The sequence below is a fragment of the Podarcis pityusensis genome, assembly GCF_964106645.2.
Source record: "Podarcis pityusensis genome assembly, chromosome: 4".
NCBI lineage: Eukaryota > Metazoa > Chordata > Lepidosauria > Squamata > Lacertidae > Podarcis > Podarcis pityusensis.
The window spans coordinates 32,601,201-32,617,873 of NC_138027.1; the positions used below are offsets into that span (position 1 = coordinate 32,601,201).

Here is a 16,673-nt window from a genome sequence, read left to right on the forward strand (position 1 = left end):
TTCAGAAGGTTTAAAGTACATAACAGTTTTGGTTTACTACAGTCTTGGACTAAAGATGCACCTCTTTGCCTCTGACACCTGAGATGTACTGTATATTGTTCAGGACCCACCCATTTCCTGTGATTATTTGTATTAACTGTTTTTAATTCTGAATTTTAAATCATTGTAACCTGCCAGGGGGGCCAGCTAGTGAAGGGCACATAATAAATTTGATGGTATTTTGTTTTTCCAGAGAATAGTATTTTTTTTATAACTCGGTACAATCACTCAACACTTATTTTTAAAACAAAATTTTATTTAACTGTGGTAACAACTGATCTCAAATGCAGGGCACATAATAAAATATCTCACAATTTTCCAAATACCTGGGGTTGGAGGAAAATTAAGAGAGAAGCAATTCAGATATTCTCCACACTGCCATCAAACTGATAAAACATGAGCTGCAGCAAGGTTTTTAAATAGAATTCAAGTCCTATACAGTAGAGCTTGGCAGAGGAATAAAGGCTTCCAGGAAGAGAAATGTCACTTAAAATATGATAGAAAAACATTTGTAATTGCACCATCCTGCCCTGCAGAGGCTAAATACATTCAAGATCAAGATTAAAAGTCACGTAACACATGATTAAGACACTGGACAGTAAGCAGTTATTACTTGCTCTAGAGAAAACACTCTCATAGCAAATTATTTTAAGACACTTGAAAGCAATCTACTTTGAAAGAAAAAAGCACCATTAAAAACAAGGAGAGGCTGAAATATCATTGGCCTGTTGGGAAGAATCAATTTTTACTTAGCCATTTTAAAGAGATGAAGGAGATATCTAGATGTCTTGTTCCAGTCACTTGACACCTCTACAAAAAAAAATGTATTCTGAAAAGTATAAATGCATCAGGTTTATTCCTAACACGGCTCACAGTAGCGTTTTCATATTGCATGGGTTTGACTTTGACACCACTGTGACAGCAACGCAGGAAATCGAGTCCTTAAGAATTCACTGGTGTCTAATTGTGCAATACAGAAGAGCTTTTAAAAGGAATTCTGTTCAGATGAACCCCCTTAACCCTCCAGTGAGGCACAGAAAGGATGAGCAAAGATTAAGCAGGTGAAAGGGAAGCTTGTGCTTCATACTAGATACAGCCCAACCAAGTGTCATTACCGTATTGGCCCGAATATAATCCACACCCGAATATAAGCTGCACCTTTAAAATTCATGGGTGAGGGAGAAGAAAAAAGAAAAAAATACGTGAATATAAGCTGTTCCCTTAAAATTCTGCACTCACGCCCATTCCATTTTACTGTATGTCTGTTTCAGCAGCAATATCGTAAAAGCCAATTTTTGTAAGGTCGTGAATTTAAGCCACAATTTAACTTTTCACAGTCAGAATTTGGGGGGAAAGCGAGGCTTATATTCAGGCCAATATGGTACATACCTTTTGCACCTCTTCCAGAGTAAATAGTGTGTCTCCAACCTTTCCGTATACTTATGAAAGAAGCTATTTCTGTCCGGAAGATTAGCTTGAAACTATAGCTGCACAGGAAGAAAAACAGCTCGGTTGCTTAGAGCATGGTGCTGATAACGCCAGGGTTGCACGTTTGATCCCCATATGGGACAGCTGCATATTCCTGCATTGCAGGGGGTTGGACTAGATGGTCCTCAGGATCCCTTCCAACTCTATGACTCCCTGAAATCTTCAAAATGGGTAGGCATTACCTCCCACTTATGTGCTGCAATGCGCAAGAGTATTTAAGAAACCTCTAAAAATCTGCATGAGTCCATTGATTGCCAGATTCCATGGCAACATTTCCTTCATATAAATGTGTTTTATTTTTCCAATACATCAATGAGGTAATCCTTTCAACTTCCCTGAAGAATGCTAGAAGTATAATCAACCATTGGCTTAGTAAGAAACTAGTCCTTGCAAAGCACACCTCCAGCCAGCATGGCCAGGGTCTCAAGGGTGATGAGAGATGTTGGCCAGCAACATCTTCAGGGTACCACATTGGCTACCCTTTCGCTGGTAAAGCTAGGCTCTTTACCTTTTGCTATCTGGGACATAGCCCATGTCTCAGTCTTAGGTCTTAACAGCATAATACACCACCATCAGTATTACACTGTAGCTACTCAGTGGATTACCATATTGATGCAGCCAGACTTCTATTCATTTCCCCACCCTTAATTTATTCCTGCTGCACACTTCCTACATACCACCGGCAGGGGGAAAAACCTTTATATAGAGTGCATTTCAAGTCTCTTTCTGCAAATATTATACTTCCTGGTGGGCGGGAACACACTGATGATCTGCTGCATTGCACTAATTCCCTAAAAACAAGGCAAAACACAACTCCTGTTTCAGTTAAACACTTGTGAGCTTGTTCTGTTGTCAAGTTGGCTTGTTCAAATAAACTGGTTAATATTAACCACTTTGTCAGCTTGAACGAAAGAAGCCAGTTTTTAAGCAAAGCTTCTGAACTCCTTCCACCCGCAGGGAGCAGCAGAGTGCAAACCTGAAGCTCAACACCACTGGACGGAAGCCATGCTAAACTATGGTTTAGTACAAGGTCCGAACTCAGCCAGTGTCTCCAGTTATATAGCACACACTGCTTTTTCAGCCAAAGATGTAACTATTTCAAACTGTCTGAGGAACATGTACATTTACTGACCAGAAGTGAACCAATGTGAAGAACTAAGAAACTAGAGAGTTCTAATTCCCACTTCACTCCAATTCCAAGTTGAATGCTACCATTATGCACCGAAACATCATGTCTCACCTTGAGTTTATATCATCTTGTTTGGAAGAACAGTTCTGTTGCCTTTTATTTCTTGGAACCATATAACATTGTATGAGTGGAACTGCAATATCTTATTTCAGCAGCAAGCAAGCCTTCCTTAAACTTGTACCTTCCAAATGCTTTAGATTGCAGTACCCAGGTAGAGAAAGCAGTAGATGTAAAAGCAGAATAAATCATTTTCTACATCCATGGCTACCAATTATCTCAGTTCAATGAGGCCACCTGCCCTACAGCCCCATTATTGCACAGTGATCCTATCTAAATGTAACTTAAATCTTTCTAATCATCTGATTGAGCAAATGACTTTTTATGGGAACACTATTGAGACAAGGATCCTAAATAATCAATTAAAATAGTTGATCATACGTGATGCAAAGCAGTGATAGGTTCCCTCAATTCTCTTTCATTATTAAGTACTTTCTAATGCCAATTGTGTTTGTGCTTTTTAAAGTTTTTGGATCCAAGTGATTTAAGAGTTTATTTTAAGCAATTACGGCATAGGTAGGCAAATTAAGGGGCCCAAGGAATCCAGCCCAATCGCCTTCTAAATCCAGCCCGTGAACGGTCTGGGAATCAGTGTGTTTTTACATGAGTATAATGTGTGCTTTTATTTAAAATGCATCTCTGGGTTATTCGTGGGGCATAGGAATTCGTTCTTTTTCCCACCCCAAAATATAGTCCGGCCCTCCACAAAGTCTGAGGGACCGGGCCCCCTGCTGAAAAAGTTTGCTGACCCCTGAATTACAGATTTCATTTTTAACCTTTCTGAATGGACATGGGGGATGGGGAGAGAATAGACATTAATTAAATACAAATACTTTCTCTGAAGTGTTTTGAGAACACCATACACAAAACCACCCCTGCTATCTACCAGTCTCACAAATCACAGCTCCAAAGAAAACGTCTCACAAAGGCACTTAGTAGAACCACTGAAGCAAAGAGTTGGGGTGTGTATGTGTGGAAAAGTAACATCATTTGTCGGTTTGGGGAGGCTGTTGCTATTTTGCTCTTTTTCTGCATGGGGGTGGAAGTACAGAGCAGCCCCCTTTTTGATACCACCCATGACCATCATCACCATTGACAAGCACAAAATTAAAGCTCATGGCCAGATGAACTTCCTTGTGGTACATTAAGATTAGTCCGCACAAGCACATGAAGTTTCCCAAACCTCTAGAATTAAAAAATACGCTACCTCTTCAGCAGCGACCTCTTTGCCAGGTTAATGTCAGGAATGTTCCTGACAGTTAATGTGTATAATCCTTGTAAACAGCTATGTACACAGTCCATTGGCACAAGCGCATAGAACTGTAGACTGAGACGCTAATCCAAAACTGGTAGCCGGCTGTGGCTAAGCAGGTGAGCACTTAAGAGGCTAACATACATAGGCACCCCCATAACCAGGTCATTCGTGCCCAGCATTTGGAATATCGCATGTTTCTGAGAAAACGTTGCTCTTAAAATATGGCTTAAGAGATGAGAACTACCTGTCCCTGTAATGACTTCAGGTGTGGATGATCAGTTAACTAAATGTGATTGATAGGAAGCTGCTTTCATACAATGTCTTCAGTGGAGCACTGCAGATCGGATGAGCGCAAGGTCAAGAACTGGATCCAATTGTGAAGAATGCCCCGATGGTACTGGCCTGTGTCAACCACCATGCCCCATAACAGCCTCCGCCCAGTGTTCTCCTTCAAAGCAATTCGAGCTTCCCTCTCAGTCACGTTGTAGCTGATGTTCAAGAGCTGGATGAGAAGGATGTAGCCCATGCCGGAAGTTACAATGGTACAGTACCAAACACAGGTGAACGAAAGGGCAGAACTAGAAGGGGGTGGAAACAGAAAGCAAGGAACCCGTTTTAATAGGGACACAACTGCATTGCTGTAGGGCTACAGAGAAAAGGGGAGACTGACATGCTATTTTGAGAGTAAATAGTAGTAACCTTTGGTGCCTTCCCATCTCAGATTCTGCATCACAGCAAACTGCAATCTCATTTCCCCACTTAGGTGCCTCATTTCATTGCAAAAAATATTTTTCAAACAGTCCATCATCTATGCCAGGCATAGGCAAACTCGGCCCTCCAAATGTTTTGGGACAACTCCCATCATCCCTCTCCACTGGTCCTGTTAGCAAGGGATGATGGGAGTTGTAGTCCCAAAACATCTGGAGGGCCGAGTTTGCCTATGCCTTACTATAAGGTAATAAGCATTGGGATTTGATTATTGCTAAGCTCAACAACCAGTTCTCTGCCCTATACTTCTGCTCTGCAAAAATGCCCATAGCAATGTAGTTGCACTCAGCTGGTTACAGATGGTCTCTTTACAGGTTACAGACTGATCTCCCACACCCTGGGCATGCTATCTGAATATCCCTAAATTATGTGTAGCCAGCACGGTGCCCTTCAGATGTTGAGGAGTATAATGCCCATCAGTCCCTGCTAGCATAATCACTGATGGGAACTGTATACCACAACATCTCTACCCCTTCTGCAAAGGCCACAGTTCTTCCTTTACACAATCATAATATTAAAGCTCCTTGCCCACAAAATCTATATAGCTATATTGTTACCATGGTAAAAGCACTACTAGTTGAGGGAAGAACCAAATTCACCATTTTAGATATGTGTGGGCAATAAACAGCCTGTGCTTAGATGTTCTTCAGTTGCTTCCCCTTAATTTCAAATGGGAAGGCTTGTGAAAATTCTAAACTTGATTGCACAAATTGTAGCCAGCAATTCGAAACAGCAAGTAAGCCCACAGGTGTAATTTGTACAGAGCGTATTTAATTTCATCCAATTGTGTAAGTATGGAACTTGATCGAGGGGTGTGGAACTGGGCACAGGTAGTAAGTAAAAATTGAAAGTGCACTTACTCCTCATTCTTCCTAATCAGTTTGACCCTGTAAGATTGCCTGTTCCACAAACAGTGTCATATTTTAGGTGCTGGGACAGGTGACCATGATTTAAGGTATGGTTTAAACCAAACTATGATAATTAGGCCCACAGGCCTGTATAGGGACATTTTTTTATGTTTCATGTTTTATTGCGTTTTTAGTATTTTTTTGGGAGTTGCTCAGAGTGGCTGGGGCAACCCAGACAGGTGGGAGGCATATAAATAATAAAATTATTATTATTAAGATTCCCTATAGATGTTAAAGACAGAATGGGATGGGAAGAAGATGACTCATAGATTTATCACAAGTCATTGAGAGTCAGCATGGTGTAATGGTTAGAATGTTGGCCTATGGCCTGGGAGACCAGGGTTTGAATCCCCTCAGTGACCTTTGGCCAGTCATTGTCTCTCCTTGGGAGGAAAAAATGGTATATAAATGCAATCAATCAATCAATCAATCAATCAATAAAGTGTCTAGAACAGAATGAGCTTTCAGTGGGGCAGGACTGGATTGAGAGGAAGCAATAGCTGCATTCAAACAGACTGCAAGGCATGCAAGCCAATATGGAGGAACAGTCCATATCACTAGAGCTGGAACGTGAGACATACTGAGAAGGGAGGAAAGAAGATAACAACAATGGTTGTCAGAGACAGGGGGAAAAACGATATGGGGCACCTGAAATGAGATAGCGGGCATTTGGAAATCATTAGGATTTGTGCATGCAAAGAGGAGGAGGACAACACTACAATGTTCAGAGTGCATCATCCCGGAAAGCAATTATGCTTTTTGCCGTTAAAAGTGTAACCTGACCATGCAAAAGAACAAAAATAAAACAACCCAAAAAGGAACATGGGACTTTATCTTTGTTTCAACCACAAGAGTCTCATATGGTCACTTGGGCAAGTCGAACAAGCACAAAATAGTGTGCCTCAGCATGCCAATCTATGAAAGCTGCACAAACCTTCCCAAGGACAAAGGTTTTGACATTAGCAAACATCCCAGCATGCACCTCAGGCCAAGATAGCAGAAGCCAGGCAGACCAGAGGACTGCCCCTCCGACAGAGGGTCATATCAGTAGTTTCTTATCCCATTGGAGTATTTCTCTCACCTGTAGTCTCCATAAACACCAGGACAGTAGAAGAGTGCCTTGATGGTAGCCTTCCCCCTACAGATGGTGTCCAGAGTCAGAGAAATCCCATACACTGATGTGAGCAGAAAAAGGGAGAGTGCAAGGATAAAGGCTTGGTGGTTCTGTTCCCCAACACAGCTGTTAATCCTCCAAGAGATAAAAGAAAAACTTTTTTTTACAAAAAAGTGGTGTAAGATAAACAAGGTGCCAGATTCTGGTGTCCATTAAGTATTCTGATGTCCAGCTGAGGAGTAATTAACTATGGTTTGCAGCACAAACACAATTTGCAGGTTTGGACAAAATGGCAATTGTTGGTTTGCCTCAATCCGCAAAAGGAGCCAGGGGTACACTGCAGGGGGGGGGGGGGGAGAACAACAGCTAGAGACTCATTGAAGGCTCATTTGCTAGGCACCAAACCATGACTGGGCATTATATCTAAACCAGGCTAACAGAGAAGATTCATATAAACTAGGTTTTCAAACTAGCTTATGTAAATAGAGCCAATATACAACCATCTGCACCACTTAAGACTAGCTGTTAGAAAGCTATAAAATTCTGCACTGTGGATATTCTGCACCCCAACAGATTTTCCACACACGAAATGTGAAATTTGTTACAATTCTATGATTCTGTGACTTCCAGTGGTTCAGTGCCCTGCACCTATCTCTAAATAGCCACTCTTCCCCCATTCCCTTTGGCCCAGACATTTGGAGGAAAAAACATCCCAATATTTTGATTGCTCAAATACCGGGAGCAGTATAGATTGTTTTAAAAACTGGCCCAATGTGAAGTGTGCAAGTTTGCTCTTGACTACAGAATGATTCCCCCATCGTCATTACACAAAGTACACCCCCCTAAATGAAACCATTAATGTATCACAATAGTTACAACTGTTGATGGATGGCATAACAGATTATGACGTTCCCCTGGGGAGATCTGGCACTCCCTCAGCTTGTCTGGTTATAGAAAAAGGATACTGAATGCAGGAAAGAGCAAGTATTAGACAGGGAACGCAATACATGCCACAAAACTCATTATGCAGCAGATCAATTAAACATACTGACAAGAGCCCAAACAAAGCAGAAAGGCCTTTTGGGGCAAGAGGAGATCCATGACTCACTGGTAACAAAGATATCAGAAAATAAATGTCAAAGCCAACTTGAAACTCCAAGGAACATACCAGACACAGTGATGATCCAGTCTCTTCACACACCTGCCACATATCCGGCAGTGCCCAGCTCGAGCTGGCCTAACCAAGTGACACTTGGTGCACCAGTCCTCCGTGATCCCACCTGTCCCTGCTTCCAACACACTGGCATAGCCCTCAGGGTAACTGTTCATTGCAATGTCAGGCACAGCTGCTGTGTAAAGCCCCTTGGAGCTCTCCAGGTCATTCCTGTTTGAGATGTTGTTATTGTTGACGTTGCCACCTTGGCAAAGAGCTTTGTCACTGCTCGTTTGGCAGGGAAGGTAGCCAGGGTCTCTCTTGGCTTGAGACAGGGCCACCAGCATGAGGAGTAAGCCGCAGGTGAGAAGGATCACCTGGCTGGTGCTCACGTGGCCCCGGGGTACCACCTCTTGGAGGAACACGTAGTACATGTAGCCTAAGGAGAACAGCCCTAGACTCAAGAAAAAAAGAGTCTGGCCCTTCTTCCTGTGTGTGAGGTAGTAATACCACAGCACCAGTACAGGAAGTGATATCAGGATGACAAGAGCCAAAAGGAGGTGCAAAGCTGCTATGTGAAGGAAGACAGGCAACAGGATGATTGGCGGGAGGAGGCTGATATCGACCTTTACAGCCCCCCTAAGCCACGGGAGGCGAAAGCGGTCTGTGACGGTGTCTGCAATTCTCTCTAGAGTTCCCGGGGGCAAAGATCTGCAAGTCAGCCACCTGTTAGGGAAAAGCACAGAGGTCTGCTCATGTAAGACTGAAGAGACCAAGAAATACATTTGTGTTGGCTTTTGTCACTCTCTCAGTCACTTTGTGTCAGATCTCACCAAGGTACAGCTGTTTAGGGCTGCTTCAGACAATTGTCAGCTCCTTGTGGATGAGCACATGTTTATATTCCCCTTATACACGTGATTGTTTTATTATGCATACAGACAAGTGTAAAAAGGATGTGTGAAATGGCCCCAATCCTTCAGTTTCTACCCAGAAATTTGAATAGTATTATGTGGGGCCACATCTCATCATATCGTCTTAATGCTCATCTGAAAATGATGAGTGTATCACATTGACAGTAAATCCAGTTCTGTGAACCAGCCCTCAACTTTCTCAAGTTGTGTTCTTGACTGGTCTGTCAGTTTACCTGGCAAAGAATCTCTCTGTAGAATAGGAGTGGGAATCACCATGGCCCTTCAGACGTTGTGGGGATGCAAACTCCCATCAGCCCCAAGCAGCATGGCCTATCACCAAGGATGATGGGAGTTGTAGTCCAATGGCTGCAGCCTCCCCATCCCTGATATAGAAAGACAAGGATTCACGAGCTCATGAGTTCACCCACCACTTTCAGTACACTGAATAGGGAAGATGGAATACATTTACGGCTCAGAGAAGTGTGTTGGGTTTTGTTTAGTTAAAGCAAGATCATTGTGGGAGAAAATGGCTGGAACCCCTCCACATAACTTCCATAAGCTCCAGACAGAAGTGGTCAGGGAATAACAGTCCAAGACCATCTGGAGAATCACAGGTTCCCCCATGCCTGCCTAAGGCCACTTCAAGCAAGAAATCATGTTTGTTTGTCTTGCAGGAAGTTGCCCAAATTATGCAAGTACAGCTGGTCAACTTCCAACTGGGTAACCTTGACCAAGTATAACATAGGGAACACTTGCAAAGCTTTGCTTCACTGCATATGTGTCCTTGAAGGGAAGCCACACCAGAAAAAAATAACATTAAGAAGCAACCCTTACTCTCCAACATTATCATAGCAGGGGGTTGGTTTTTCCCCCTTCCTTCTTTTGGAAACTACTGCCCAGTGTTGACATTTGCCAATTTCAAAAACTTTTCCAAATTCCCACAGTTACACCATTTTTTTCTAGAAGGACTTTAGGAGTTGCATGTAATGCACTCAACAGGTAAGGTTTTCCATCTCTACGGAAAAGAAACAATTCTTCAGAATTTGTGCCTCATGGGGCTGTTAAAGGCATAGCAGCTCTGGTATTTTATTTTATTTTAATTATTAATAATACCTCAAGCAACAGAGGTGGCCATCAGACAGAAATCCAGTGATTACCAAAATCACCACATGTGGAGCAGATGAAATACTCTTAATAGGGACAGAGCTCTGAAACCACACTCTGAATGCAGGCCCTTTTATGCCTGAACTTTGAAGACGGGAGGAGGGACCAGCTAAAGGCCACCCCAATGGCCACAACGGAAAGATCTCACTCAAGCCACGAGCAGGGCAGCCACCAACAAGCTAACTACTAGCACATTGGCAAAGCTAAGCAGAGTCCGACGTGGTTTCAAATTGGACGGGGGAAAGGGCACGTGTTGGGAGATTTCTGCACTGCTAGATGACCCTCGGGAGTCCCTTCCAACTTTACAATTCTATGAGAAGTGCCAGCTGGGTGAAAGTTTCAGGCGTACCTTTCACAGCCCTCGTCGAGGTCCTCGCACTCGCAGAAACACGCCGCCAGGTGGCTCCTCTGGCCCTTCCGATCCAGGTACTCGCAGCAGCAGAGGGTCTCCTCCGCCTCGGGGCCTCTAACTTTCTTCCTCCCACGCTTCATGGTGGCAGCAGCAGCAGCAGCAATGGCCCCTCCCGCCCTCGCAAAGACCGGAGGGCAGGGAAAAAAGAGGCGCGGGGAACCTCTCTCGCAGCATGCAAAGGGCAGGGAACTCCAGGGGAAGTTCTCATTAAAGCCAGTAACCCAAAGAGGACTTTTGCAAACAAGCTGCGAAGGCAAAGGGGCAAGGCGACAGCAAAGAGCCTTTTGCAAACCCAAGGGACAGGAGGAAACGAAAGTGGAGAGGCGCGCAGCGATTTCCCTCCTGACTCCACCTGACACCTGTAACCAAGCGCCAGGCGGCAGCGAGGTTCTTCCCTTCCTGCAACTTGCTTCGCCTCCACCCGGGTACCTAGGTCTCCTCCGCCCGTTTGCAACCGATGCGCATCCAGTGACTTCTCCTCGCGTTCTAACTTCCCGGCTATCAAGGGGCAAAAAAGGAATTCTTGTTGGGCGGGGGGGGGAGCAGCTCCCAAACCCAACGTGCTCCTCCTTGGCCAACGAGGATTGGTTGGAATCTCTTCAGGCTCCGCCTCCCTTTTCTCTCCCGCCTGCCCCCGCCTTGCATCCAGGGCGCGCCCTGCCGTTCTCCCCTAAGCGACCTCGCCGCGCGACCTGAAGTTTTCTCAGCTTCCGGCTTCCTTGGCACGCCGGCCTCTTCCTATCCTCCCGTGACGTCACGGAGCTCTGCCCAATTCCCGCGGGGGGAGCGGAGAAAAAGCACTTGTGAGCGCCAGAAGTTCCGTCGCTGTAAAGGAAGAAAAAAGCCGCGCCTTCGAAGTTTGGATGGGGCTTCGGGAAGCAGCTCAGGAAAGGCGGAGGAAAGGACGGGAAAGAAACTGCAACACAAATTTGAGGCAACATTCAGATCCTAAGAAACCGTGTACTCAAAACGGCAGCGGCCAGTTCCAGGTTTTCCGCATTCCAGTTGCCAGCCTAGCCCTAATAAAGGTGACCTGACCACTCCATAGGAAGAACCTAAGGAAATAGCCATAAACTCATAAGGTTCTCTGGGTTTTCAAGCAGGAGTTTCTACCAGCCCTATCTGGAGATGGGGGGAACTGAACTTGGGACACAATGCATGCAAAGCAGTTCCTCCACCACTGAGTTGCTGCCTTTAGTTGTAAGAGCACTTCTCACACTGCAAGCCACCCTCCCTGCAGGTCTGAAAATGTGAGGCAAACTGACAGCATGGTAAAGCTCTGCTGGATGAAATACAATTGCCTCTGGTCTGTTTTGGGGGTATCCTGCAACATATTTAAGTTTTTACTCTGCTAACTATACACTGGAATCTACTCTAAATCACTGTTGAGTAGAATTTCATGACACGTGCTCCATCCCAGTATGAAGTGATCCTTTGACAATGCAAGATCCTGAAGCATCCCAACCTTGTGACAAGAGTCATAGAAATAGAGGAACCGGGCACCCGACAATCAGCTTTGGGACACCCCAAATTAGGCACCTATACCTCCAGAAGCAAATCGAATCATCGAGTCCAATGCTTGGCTTGGGTATGCTGCAGGTTTTGGGTACCAGAGTCTGTGGTGCAAGTTGCCCATAATTCCTGAAACTTGTAGAAGTTAGAATTAATGAAGGTTTGACAAAACTGTGCCAAACACTGCTGGGTTACGTTTAGGATAACAAGCTGTGCCACTTCACAAAGGCTGAAGTGGCCAGTCATTTAACCTATCAATGCAAGTCCTTAACAAAACAGGCAACACGACCAGGCACAGAAGGGGAGGTTGTCAGTGGGCAGTGATCTAAGTGGAACGGAGCTACTTTATAATATGAACATGGGGCATCCAGAAAGTGTAAAACAATTATTTTGATATTATACTACAGTATACTGCATTGTTTAAATGTTATTGTCCTTGCATCTTACTGAAACACTTGCCACCCTCTCCTGCCACACCAGTGCACTCCTCCCTTTGAGAACTACTGGATTAAGAAGAACAGAAGAAGAGGAGTTTGAATTTGATATCCCGCTTTATCACTACCCAAAGGAGTCTCAAAGCGGCTAACAGTCTCCTTTTCCCTTCCTCCAGCACAACAAACACTCTGTGAGGTGAGTGGGGCTGAGAGACTTCAGAGAAGTGTGACTAGCCCAAGGTCACCCAGCAGCTGCATGTGGAGGAGCAGGGAATTGAACCCAGTACACCAGATTACAAGTCCACCGCTCTTAACCACTACACCACACTGGCTCTTGATTAATATCAATAATATCTTAATTAATATCTTAATTAATATCAATAGGTATATGATATAGCAAATGAAATTTCAAGGCTAGCTTTAGAAGCTGTGCTGATTACGGACTCAATTGACCCTATTACGCGTTTGGACGTTTAAATATTTGAAAAACTAATTTACAAAAAAAGGAGGGGTCAAAATGGCCTCTCAAAAGTGGCTAGCCCCCTCCCCCACCATGTAGCACGACCCCCATCCTTGCTGAACCCCTATAGTCACTTAAAAGAAAAAACACTTTTCACATACTCAAGAATGCATCTCATTTATTATATACATCAGCAGTTCCATTGGTCTCACTTCATATCTGTTGGTTGGCATACATGGGTTGGGAAAAAGAACTTCCGTCAAAATCATACTAGGACTTATTTCAGAGAAACTGTGTTCAGGATCCGAGTGTTAATATGAAATACATTAGTTCTCTTTCAGAAATATGTGAGGCAAAACTCACCCACACAAAAATAAGCTTTACTCCTTCCGTGCTCCCCCTTTTTCCTGGTGCTGACAGCGGAATTTGCACAATTTTAACAGCCACCTTTGTAATGTGCCATTTAATTTCAAGCAGAAGAGCCATAGCTTAGTGATAGAGCATCTGCTTTCCCATTCAGAAGGCCCAACGTTCAATCCTTGGCATCTCCAGGTTAGTCTGAGAAAGTCCTTTGTCTGAAGCCTTGGAAATAAATGCTGTGACAAGCAGTGCATTTACCACATTTATATTCTACCTTTCCTCCAAAGAGCTGGAGGTGGCATACATTCTCTTCCTCCACATTTTATCCTCAGAACAACCCTGCGAGGTAGGTTATGCGGAAACACTGTGACTGGTCCAAGGTCACCCAACGAGTTTCATGGCTTAACAGCAATTTGAACCCTGGTCTCCCAGATCCTACTCCAACACTAACCACTACATCGCACTGGCTCTCTCACTGTAGGATAGATGTTGTAAACTAGCTATTTTTTAATTTCCATGTTAGGAAATGTCTCCCCCTCCCACTTTTTTATTTAAAAAAGAGATCCGGCAAGAATTGTGCATTTGTAGTTATGACTTGCTCCTTTTGCATTTTCCTTTTGTCAGCGGGCTAACAGCTCTGGATTTGCAAAATAAAAAAATACTAATTGCAAACCATTTCCCCTAAGCAGGTAATTGAGCTGCTATTTGTCCGGATGGTGTATGTGTCAGTACAGTACCAGTACTGGACCGTATGAACACAAGTGTTGCCAGTGCTGATCGGTATGCATCATGGATACTTCCAAGCCAGTAATAACCTACGGTAAATAACTGGAATAGATTAGCACTGAGCAACTTCTCATATTGCAAAGCAGAAGCAAAAGGGGAAATGCAAGTGACTCACGCTTCCTCCCTTCACCTGTTTGTAATACAAGACAGCCCTTCAGTTTGGATGAAATATAGAACCTTGTCACCTGGCTCTACACAGTAGGGCTTGATTTTAGAAATTCAGGATTAGTGCTCTCAATAAAGTTCTCTAGGACAGATGGAAGCTTCATTTATATGACTGTTTCAAGTAAGAACCAGGTTTCCTAAAACATCCCAATATATTCTCTGTACAGTTATACTGGTATTCCATGCGAAGCACTTGCTTTTCTTTTACCTTTGTACTTTCCATTCCTCACCCCCTACCCCAATTCTTTTTGCTTACTTTTAACAGCTCATTTGATTTCATTCCAGTTTGTCAACTGCCCTGGTTTTCAATTTAGCTTGGTCTCTACCCCAAAACATTAAAAGGTGGTTGGCCTGAGAGTCATTTAATAGCGCTTTTTTTGTATTTTATTCAGTGAGTTTTTGTTTGCTTTTTAGATATGCAGTGAAATCCTGTTTTTACTCAGAAGTTGAGTCCCACTGAATTCAGTGCTTGCTAGTAACCATGTTTAGAATCATAGCCATAATAGCTATGCTAGTCCAATGACAGATGGCTGTTGTGCATCACATCTCCAAGCTCCCACCTTCAGGAAGTTACATAAAATCAAGAAGCTATTACAGGCAAGAAGGCTTCGTTTAGAAAATCGAAGTTTTCCAAATGAGGAGAAGGAAAAGCAACACAAACTTTGGTGAAAGAAATTCTACCAATCAATAAGAGATGCTAAAGAAGAATTTGAGCACATTGCTAAAAACATTTTTAAAAAACCCAACAACAAAATCCTTAAATGTATCGGTATCCTGTTCTGCCATCTGAGGTAAAACGGGACGTGCCGGCCCACTCTTCCATGCTTCCCACCATGCCGGCATCACCACTGCACCACCCACCACTCTTCTCTTAACAGAGAAGCCATGCTGGAATCAATGCCAATTTAATAATAATAATAATAATAATAATAATAATAATAATAATAATAATTTATTATTTATACCCCGCCCATCTGGCTGGGTTTCCCCAGCCACTCTGGGCGGCTTCCAGCAGAATATCTATGGCAAGATCTCTTGTGCTCCATGAGATCTCATGAAATTTCAGCAAAATCTCACTGGCAATCAGCACTACTTCTCTGCAGAGTGGGTGAGGCACCCATGGGGGCATTGCTTCAGGGGCTTCTACCACCTGAGGCAGCTGATTCACCCTGCTTCATAGGTGAGCCAGCCTTGTTCATGACAGATAAAAAGAAAAAGTAGTTCCTTATACAGTGCATAGTTAAACTATGGAATTTGCTCCCAACAAGAGGCAGCAAGGGCCACCAACTTGGATGGCTTGAAAAATAGACATATTCATGGAGGGTAAGGTTATCAAGACCTACTAGCCACAATGGCTGTACTCTGCTTCTACTGTGAGAGGCAGTATGTCTCTGAATACTAGTTGCTGGAAATCACAAGGGGGCAGTGTGCTGTTGCACTCAGGTCCTGCTTTTCAGCTTCCCCTGGGCATATGTTTGGCCACTGTGAGAACAGGATGCTGGAAGAGATGAGTCACTGGCCTCATTCTGCAGCCTCTTCTTATGTACAGCAAACCTTCTGGCAACTTTAATAGATCCTCTCATATTTATTCACAGAAAGGTTAACATAATTCTCCGGGTATTATATACAGAACCTTCAACTTCATTTTCTTACCATATAAAATTATCAGTGTGGTGTTCCTTTCAAGTACAAAAAACACACAAGACATCAGAAGTAAAGAGACATCACAGAAACGGCCTTCATTTATCTCTAATCTGACTAGTAATTTATAACTTCAATGCCTATGCTTTTAAAAAGACACACATACTACAAAAACACGTAGTAGTTTGACACAAATTGCTTCCACACATTTCTGTCTGCACTGTACATAAACAGTAGTTCCTTCTTGGTTTTTTTTAAGCCTGGGTAGGTCCATCTGCTAAAGCTGGTTTACTATACGAACAAGTATAAAGGCACTTTTGATGAATGTCAAGTGGAAACCCCAAAATAGAAGTCACAAACATGGTCAGTTCCATTTACTAGACATACATATCCAGCACAGCCAGAATGAGGCACAATTTTATTTGTGCCACACTACCATTCTACTTCATTCTACTCTTCCAGAAGTATACTTTAGAAAGCCTATTGTTCTTCAATGGCTTACAAGCTTGTTCTTAACTCTAGCAGATAAAGGTGATTCCCATCTTGTGTCACACAGTTAAGGTCTTAGTCTGTGCTACAAAATAGATATAACACAACCAAAAGACAAGTGGATTCCCAGGCCTGAAGACTGTAGAATGTTAAAATCAGAAAAAGTCTCAATGGACTCAACATGCCAGTCAGATTAATGCATTGATTGCCGTTTAAAAATATTCAGGGACTGGCCATTTTTTGAATATAATTCTCTGACATATAAGGACAATTCCTGAGAAATCTTGAGAGCTGAAATGACAGTGGTAGAAAGAGGTAGAATTGCTTTGACTCGTACAGCAGAAGACTCACACAACCAAAACAATCAG

At 43.4% G+C, this 16,673-nt stretch overlaps 1 protein-coding gene across 2 annotated transcripts; it reads right to left on the reverse strand.

Moving 5' to 3' along the window:
* Positions 1–274: 274 nt before the first annotated feature.
* ZDHHC23 (zDHHC palmitoyltransferase 23) lies at positions 275–11,057 on the reverse strand. Of its 2 annotated transcripts, none has more exons than XM_081004331.1 (4): positions 10,396–11,057; positions 7,987–8,697; positions 6,786–6,953; positions 275–4,606 (listed from the first exon to the last, which is right to left on the reverse strand). In XM_081004331.1, the coding sequence occupies exons 1-4, from the start codon at positions 10,536–10,538 to the stop codon at positions 4,339–4,341; spliced, it is 1,290 nt and encodes a 429-aa protein (XP_080860457.1). In that variant the 5' UTR covers positions 10,539–11,057; the 3' UTR covers positions 275–4,338. The 2 variants fall into 2 exon arrangements, with proteins under 2 accessions (XP_080860457.1, XP_080860458.1); XM_081004332.1 differs by having other exon boundaries at positions 7,987–9,265; positions 10,396–10,521.
* Between the last annotated feature and the right edge of the window lie 5,616 nt (positions 11,058–16,673).

What these genes read in the sequence shown, in the direction of transcription:
- ZDHHC23 (XM_081004331.1), bottom strand. Translation starts at nt 10,538, where the DNA reads ATGAAGCGTGGGAGGAAGAAAGTTAGAGGCCCCGAGGCGGAGGAGACC. An exon ending in CTGGATCATCACTGTGTCTG is followed by an intron (nt 6,954 to 7,986) that starts GTATGTTCCTTG and finishes TATCTCTTGGAG; the next exon opens with GATTAACAGCTGTGTTGGGG. An exon ending in GGTGTTTATGGAGACTACAG is followed by an intron (nt 4,607 to 6,785) that starts GTGAGAGAAATA and finishes ACCCCCTTCTAG; the next exon opens with TTCTGCCCTTTCGTTCACCT.